Source organism: Populus trichocarpa, chromosome 7 (assembly GCF_000002775.5).
Source record: "Populus trichocarpa isolate Nisqually-1 chromosome 7, P.trichocarpa_v4.1, whole genome shotgun sequence".
Taxonomy (NCBI): Eukaryota; Viridiplantae; Streptophyta; class Magnoliopsida; order Malpighiales; family Salicaceae; genus Populus; species Populus trichocarpa.
The window spans coordinates 7949872-7958350 of record NC_037291.2 but is presented as its reverse complement, the minus strand read 5'-3'; the positions used below and the strand labels follow the sequence as shown (position 1 = coordinate 7958350).

The 8479-nt window shown below is 35.1% G+C and overlaps 1 protein-coding gene across 6 annotated transcripts; it reads left to right on the top strand.

Moving 5' to 3' along the window:
• Positions 1-404: 404 nt before the first annotated feature.
• Positions 405-7740, top strand: LOC7462582 (BRAP2 RING ZnF UBP domain-containing protein 2). Of its 6 annotated transcripts, none has more exons than XM_024605701.2 (13): positions 408-776; positions 1476-1685; positions 1769-1884; positions 1968-2076; positions 2188-2311; positions 3448-3545; positions 5529-5635; positions 5735-5981; positions 6068-6121; positions 6301-6444; positions 6619-6683; positions 7094-7148; positions 7254-7740. In XM_024605701.2, exons 2-13 carry the CDS (start codon positions 1482-1484, stop codon positions 7413-7415), a joined length of 1485 nt encoding a protein of 494 aa, XP_024461469.1. In that variant the 5' UTR covers positions 408-776; positions 1476-1481; the 3' UTR covers positions 7416-7740. The 6 variants fall into 6 exon arrangements, with proteins under 6 accessions (XP_024461472.1, XP_024461469.1, XP_024461471.1 ...); XM_024605703.2 differs by having other exon boundaries at positions 1449-1685; XM_002310075.4 differs by having other exon boundaries at positions 409-776; positions 1495-1685.
• The last annotated feature ends 739 nt before the right edge of the window (positions 7741-8479 follow it).

Genomic DNA, 8479 nt, shown 5'->3' with positions numbered 1-8479 from the left:
AATTTAATTAAAAAGATTTCAATGCTATATATTTAAGAGTATGACTATATTGGGGTTTTCGTTTTTATATATATATATATATATTTTTGATAACCCGGAGTGTCCGGGCCAGCTTGCGCGCACCACGACTATTTTCCTGGTCTACTGAACATCCTGCAAGCCAAGTAGACAGGTAAGACACCGCGGGGGTGACAAACGTGCACATAAAGAGTCGAACTCGGGACAGGGAACAAGACAAGCCTCACCTGTTGACCACTGAGCTAGACCCTTTCGCTTTTATATTTTATCATTAGACCTATGTGCACATAAATACTTTTAAGTGACAGAGGGAGGTGCTATCAAATAATATCTGGGTAAGGCGATGCATTGATCAAGTCAACTAAAATTAAAAAAAAAAATAAAAAAAATACAGGGATGATGCGTGTAGGTAACCGGTCCTTAAAAAATGCGTTAAGTGGGAAACCGGAGCGAATATAAAAAAACCACCACCACTGACCCAATCAACAGATAACTTCCACCACCACAGTACCACCCTTCTCCTCTCTCCACCGTCGTCATCTCCTGCCTCAACAAAGGCAGCACACGATCACACCACCACGCACCTCAAGCAGCCCCCAGCAACAACCACCGCCAGCTACCATATCAACTCTTCCCACAGCCACGATCCATTACTGGTAGCATCTCAAAACCGCTCTTTGCTTTGGGTCGAATCAACCAGGTTTCACTAAGGCTGTTGGTTCAGAGTTGGTGAAGGCCATCAGAGTCATTCACTGCAGGTATGATCCCCTTTGCCTAATTGCTTCCTCAAACGCATATTTACATGTCTCTGTTTTGAATGATTTTGATATCTTTAAACGCATGTTTGCTTTCTGTTTTTGAGATGTAATGGGAACTCCTATAGGACTTTTGAGCGTTCGAAATGTTTGCAGAAGTATTTTAGTGTTTCCGATACATGAAGAGAGGCTCTTGGTGTGATTTTTCTATTGAATACATGGAAATGGTCCTTTTGGTTGTGGGGGTTTGAATAGAAAGGTAGTATTATTTGTGCAATTCTGGGTGTCAAAAGGTTTCAGCTTCAGCTGGGTCTGTTTTAGGCTTCCTTTGGCCCCAGGTTGCATAATATGAAAACTATGATATCCAGGATTTGGGTTCTTGAAGTCTCTTTACTATGCTTAAATCTGGAGGTAGTTTTATATTGTTTCGAATAAATCTGCTCCTCTTGGTGTTTTATTAAAATGGAGGGACTGTAGGTTCTTGTTTTGTTCATAATATCATAATCTTTGCTTAAATAAACGGGTTCATGTGATGGATGTTGAGACAATGTTGATTTGAGCCTCAGGGGCCTGGTATTTGGGTTGAGATGGAAAAGTTGAGGTTTGAATGGATTTCAGGCCATTCGTTGATGTTTATGTTCTTTCTTGGGTAATGTTTTAATGTTATTGTTTTAGGCTTTAAGTTGATGATGACTACTACAGTTGTTAATGTTTTCAACAGCCATGTCATCCAGCTCAAGCACTGCTGCAGTCAGCAGGGCCTCGCCAGAGGACCACTTCTGGCAACTTACAGCTGAGGAATCATCGTCGTCATTGAGTAAGACGTTGCCTTTCTCCTCTGGAAACCCTAGGATTGAAGAGACACGAGGCGTCATGCACCTTTTCTCCAACGATGCCGTTTCAGATCTCCCTGTATGCATGTTATCAGTTTATGTTTGTGTGTTTGGTTTTGATGATGAGATTAATGATTGTTAATTTTGTTGGTAATGGCATAGGTCAGAAGGAAACCTCTTGTGGCTGTGATTGGAGTGCCAAACCACATGACTTATGCTGATTTCTGCCAGTTTTGTGCTTCTTTTATTGACCACATTTTGGAGATGCGAATTGTTAGGTAATATTAATGATTTCAATAATTACTTTTTTAAAAAATTCTTCTTTTGTGTCAAAGTATTGATTTGTTGCAATGAATGTTAGGTTAGACGGAATGGAGGATCAATATAGTATACTTATAAGATTTGACACTCAAGACTCTACTGATAAATTCTACCTTCATTTCAATGGTAGACAATATAATTCTTTGGAGGTAGGCATTTTTTCTTTAACAATTTCTATCCTGTTGCTCTCATTTTGTACTTATTTCTTAAAATTAATTGTCTTGTTGTATTGGTACCTATTCATTTTAGTATTCATACAGGAAGAAGTGTGCCAGGTGCTTTTCACAGTTGATGTCCAGTTCACTGGTTACAGTGGTTCACTCGAACACTCTCAGCCATCTACAACAAGCACAGCTGAACAGCCTTCATGTCCAGTTTGTCTTGGTATGTTTTGTTATCATTGCAAATCTGCCTTTTGATAATGCTTCGTATCTTAGAATGGAATTTGAAATTATTATAGGAAAAGATGGACAGTATAAGAAATGATAACAGTATGCTCAGTAAGAGACAAGATTGCTAGAAAAGCCGATAAGCTTTATTAAGAGAATAACCCCTTTTTGCTTGTCTGTTTACTTGGAAGCAGTAATCTCTTTGCTTAGTGGACTATACATCTATTGAGTGCTGCATGGTCTTTGTTTAAGTATGAATGCATTTTACAATTTCCCCCATGATCTCCAGTGCGCTGTTTCTTTGGTTCAGTTAGTTTCTTACAGAGTTCATTAACTAAAGGGGTTACTGATGCACTCATTGTTCTCTTTAAGTTAATCCTGTTGTTTACCAGGAGAGAATGGGAGGGGGTTGGTGTTAAGTTGTGATGGTGACATTAATTAGGTTGAGAGGTCATGGAAAATTCTATCTATTTGGCAAGGTCCAAATATTTCTAATGTATTTTTTTTTTCCACAATTGTTCTATTTTGATTCCAGTTTCTGTAAACACGGCTCCTAGTGGTGGTTGTAAAAAGAATAATTACTAGATCAAAACTTGATGCAATTAAGCAGGTAAGGTACATGCTGAGAAAGCAAGTGGATAAGTCAGAGAGATCTTCTCATGGGTTCTTTGCTTTAGAATATACTCTTTGTCTGCTTCTCAATTTTATTTCATAAGTTAGCTGGAAACCCGAACTGTTATCTACTATATTGTTCTGAGTTGTACTGGTAAAATTTAAGATTCAGTAGCTGAAGTGGCTTGCTTGCTCATTTTCATATCTTTTCTTCTTTTCATCCTCCTTGCTCCCACCTAGAAGTTGCTAAGACATGGAGACTACTGTAATATAAGCAATATCTCAGTTATACCTTGTGTATCTAACCATTATGTTTTTTTGGCCTAGCTTTGGGTCTTAAGGAAATTGTGAGTCTAAACTTGATATAATTTCAATGAGCCAATGGAGAATGTTTTTGTATTTGTGTAGCTTATTTGTTATTTTGGATTTATTATTCAACAGGAAATTAACACACATGATATTGTAACATGCATCACTAACATATGCTGTGGGAGATGGTCCTAATTCTTCATGTTGCAGAGAGACTAGACCAAGACATGGGTGGAATTCTTACAACTATCTGTAATCATTCTTTTCACTGCTCTTGCATTTCAAAATGGACAGACTCTTCTTGTCCGGTGAGTGGTTCTGATTTTTCTTGTGCTTTGTTTATGTGTTGCTTGTGCATGTGCAAGTTATGGGCTCACTTTGAAAGTAGAGTGATAAGAAAATATTTTAACCTTTGGTAGATTCAAATCCTTTCAGTCCTGTGACTTGAGATGCAACTAAATTGTTCCTCTTTGTTGAAGTATTCTGGGTTTTTTAGTCAGCCTCAAACAGACTTGAAAATCAACCACTTTGTGTTGTATACAGTTTGTCAAGTATCCCATGGATTGACTTTGATCGATTAATGCCCAAATGCAGATTTATTTGACATGTAACTTATGTAAGGTCGTTTTCTGCTTCTCTGTCCGTGTTTGCACTAATTATAGTGATGCCTAAGCTAGAAGTTCTTCTATATCCTGATTTTTCTTGTACTTTATTTATGTGCTGCTTGTGCATGTGCAATGTCTGGGACCCAGTTTGAAAGTAGAATGATGAGAAAATAATTTAACCTGTGGTAGGTTTAAATCCTTTCAGTTTTGTCACTTGAGATGCAACTAACTTGTTCCTATTTGGTGTGTATTCTGGGGCTTTTTAAGTGTACCTCAAAAGTACTTGGGATACAGTGTGTTGAGATATCTCATGTGTTGAATTTAAGTTAGACTTGTAATAAATTATATAAGGTCTTTTGCTGCTCCTCTATCCATGCATGCACTAAATATTTTGATGCCTTGGCTAGAAGTTGTTCTAAATCCTTACCCATTTTCTATACTGTTTATGCAAATGTAATTTGTCAGAGTAAAAGCTGGTTTCCTGATATTTTCTGTTTTTATGGATTGTAGCATGTCATATCATCAAATTTCTTAGAGATCAATTACAGATGAGCCATATAGCATTGTTTAATGGTTTAATTAGTAAGATAGGTTTCAATTTCATGCTCTCCTTTCATATATTGCTCATATATTGTAAATTGTAATCTTTAGAGTAGATGTTGTTTTCCTGGCATTTGTTGTTTGTACGAGTTGTTGCCTGTTACACTTATCGAGTTTAATAGAGAAGAATTCACAAACCTTCCACATAGTTCGTATGATTCAAGTGCCCTGAAATTTTCATCTCCAATTTTTTTTTTTTCACTGAAGAATCCAGCTGTTACTTTTCAAAATCTTAAAATATTATGCCATGTTTGATCTGAAAATTAAAAAAAATAAAAATCAATTCCTTAAGCGCACTGTATTTGGAGGCAATTGCAGAGGTTACTAGTCATTCTTTGTGATGCGCAAATTAATGAAATTGGAAAAATATGAGAAATAAAGGGTTGTAAATGGTTAGGGAAAACTTAATAGTTATGAAAATAACGATGTGATATTTCTGAGCTCATCAAAACTTAAATGAAACTTCATTTGGTTACTTACCACCTACTCAATCAAGAAGTTCAACTGATACTAAGGGGCCTGGTGTATTTGTTGTTGTGCTTAGGCAATACTATAGTTGAAGTGGTAGTTTTGGCCATTGGTTTCTCAAATTTCTTGCTGAGACTTCAGCAAACTTTGGATTCTAGAAGCTTAAAATCCTAATTACACTGGCTATCTGCTTGGTTTGTACAATTTTCAACAAGCCATCTTGGTTCCTAAAAAGTTCTAATCCACATCTTTTAGTTTCAAAATCCCTTGTTGATTTGATTCTCTTATAATCTTCATTATCCTCTTAGTTCTAAAAGTTTTTATTTCTAAAAAGTTTGGTAATTTTCATTAATTATACGATATGCCAATTTGCATAAAATAAATTGATATAATAAATGTTTGCTTTCGAATGAAATGGATTCTATAGGAAATGCTTAAGCAGAATTTCCGTCTCAATCCCTTTTGGCTTTGCTACATCCATTTGCTTATGCTAATTTTAGATTAGGATTTTTAACTTGTTTAGCCAATAGACTTATGTAGCTACAGTTGTTTATTGTATTTGCTTCTGTGATTATTATAAAGTTAGCTAACAAGTTATTTATTATACGTCACTTTCAGGTTTGCCGATATTGCCAGCAACAACCTGAAAAATCAATTTGTATTGTATGTCAAACTTCTGAGAATCTATGGATTTGTGTTTTATGTGGTTTTGTCGGCTGTGGCAGGTAATAGTTTCAATTTCCTCTTGTCTGGATTGATTTTTTCTTTTCTTCTTTTAAGCACATCCTTCAGTCTCATTCTTTCAACAAAAAATATTGGTGCAGGTATAAAGGAGGACATGCCATACAACATTGGAAAGAAACACAACACTGCTATTCTCTTGAATTGGACACACAACGTGTGTGGGATTATGTTGGTGACAATTATGTTCACCGACTGATTCAATCAAAAACTGACGGGAAGTTAGTTGAGTTGAATTCCCCCAATGTGCATGCTTATGATTGTTGTGGAGGTTGTGACTGTGCAGACTCTGGAGTTAGTGAGGCTCTTTTGAACAGCAAAGTTGAAGCAGTAATGTTTACTGTGTTACTTAGAAAAGGTTGTAATTGTTTTTTCTATTTTTTTTTAATAAATAATCTTATTTAAATTTATTACAGATTGTCAACGAGTACAATGAACTCCTTGCAACCCAACTTGAGAACCAAAATCTTGTAAGTGCATTCTTCAACTTTCCATGATTGAATGAGTTACCTTTTGAGCCTATGTGGGAGATTCAACATAATTTTCATTATGATGTGGCCATGTCTGCCTTGGCTTGTGCTTTTTAGTCTGTTATACATTATGCTTCACTTTTTTCGGTACTCTGAAGTAATATATCTTCTTTTGATAGTTTTTTGGGACCTTGCTGGAAGAAGTTGAAGAAGAAACTGAAAGGGAAATTTCTAAAGCTGTTAAGAAGGCTATTGCTCAAAAACTACAAAAGTTTCAGGCCAAGCTGGATAGATGTATAAAAGAGAAGAAATTCCTTGATGATGTAAGTCCCAGTTTCTGTTGTGAAATTGGGCTTATTTAGAATTTTTCGGATCGTGTTTAGTTAGGATGATAGGAGGTGTAGTTATGTCTCTGTATCATTGTTTGTGATATATTTCCAATTCCAAGTATTAATGCTAAGTTTACAAATTATCACGTTTCTTTTCTCTTCTTGTAGCTCAATGAGAATTTAGTGAAAAATCAGGAGATATGGAAGGCAAAGATATCGGAAATTGAAGAGAGGTATGTTTCGTTTATAACAAAAGCCTTCATCCTGTGTTTGGACTTTGCATTATTGCATGGTATTAACCCAAGTTTCTATTACAAAATGTGTGATGTGGAAGTTAAAATTAGTTTTTATAGTCTTGCTATTGAATTAATAGTTAGATGTTTTCCATGTTTTAAATTTTCTCTATACATTAGTTCAGTTTTGCATTTTCTATGTTGGCCATGTTTGAAATGATGGCTGTGTTAGTTTTACATGAAATGCTATGTGGATTGGTTAGGAAAGTTGAAAACCATCAACAGTCCCACCTCAGTCAATACTTGCTCCATTTCCTGTGTTTTTTTGCCGCCAAAAATGCATATTGAAAACATCTCGAATTCCTATATTCCAATCAAACTCTACTTTGGTGGGATCACCTTTTTTTCAGGGAGAAAATGGCTTTGAAAATAAAGGACGACAAAATTCAGGACCTGGAAGAACAGGTGATTAATTTTTTTGGACATCTCTTGTATCCTATTCTTATTATAGACAAGGAAAGATAGATCTGCAATTTAGATTAAAATTGATATATTACCATTGACATGCAGCTTAGGGATTTGATGGTGTCCCTGGAAGCGGGAAACACGGTGGAGCAGCTATGTATATCGAATGAACTCAAGGATGAAGCTTTCTTGCCAATATTAGTGGAATCGTCTTCAGGGAAGAGTCCCAAGGGGGGCAAAAAGGCTAATAACCAGAGAAAAAGCTGAGGGTGGCAGAATTTGCTGTATCAACCTGTCTTTTATATTTCATGGCATTCCACCTCAAATTTTGCTAGTTGAGGGGTTCCACGGAGGATCAGGCCTTCGTGGTGCAAACCTTCATGTGCAGTCCTGGTGTCCTAATTTGTGACTCGCAGCGTAATTACTTGTGGCGGAATTACAATCAATGAGTTTGTGTAGATTTGTATTTGGAGGTCAAAATGTGATGTGAATAGAGTTATTAGTCTCTTTGTTCCGAAAAGAAAATGTTTTGTATGATCCTACAGATTTTTAAAAAAATAAGTAATAAATCCTGTCACATTAATTAATTAAACTTAATTTCTATATTAGTTTTTTTTTTTAAATCATTGAAATTATCATTGTTACTACTTCGTATTCTCAAATTTTAGTCAAATAAAACCATTTCACAATTGGCAACTTTGAAAAATAAGGAAATTCTTCTTTCAGAATTATGGTAAGCTTAATATTTAACATTACACTTCCATAAAAAAGTTGAACCTATTTCAAACATACCACACAACACTACAATCACAAACATACTTTTAAATTGTCACATCATACAACTAGTCACATAACTACAAGCATTTGGATTATTAACACTAACACTAAAAGATTTGTTGCTTTCACCACTTTACAAAGTATTATTCATTTTAATATTGCTTTGTTTTCGGTTTTTTATCCTATATATTTTTTTAAAATTTTAATTTCATCTTTCAACTTTTGGTTTGTTGTAATTGGATTTCATAATTTATTTTGATTTGTTTTCTATCAAGTCATTTTAACCTTATGAACTAGGTTGCAAGTTTAGTATATTAACCCAGTTGACTCGATTATTTTTATTTTTGTTTTTTATTGATGTGTTTTTCATTTTCATTCATCAGTATTTTATTAATTGAGAATGAGACTTCATTATTTGTTTTGATATGGTTTTTTGAGGTTATCCTAATCTCATGACTCTGATCACAGGTTTGGTGTGTTAACCTGAATTGACTTTGGTCATCTTTTATGTCCTTTATTTTAATTGAGTTTTTTTCTTGAAATTCATCCTTCAA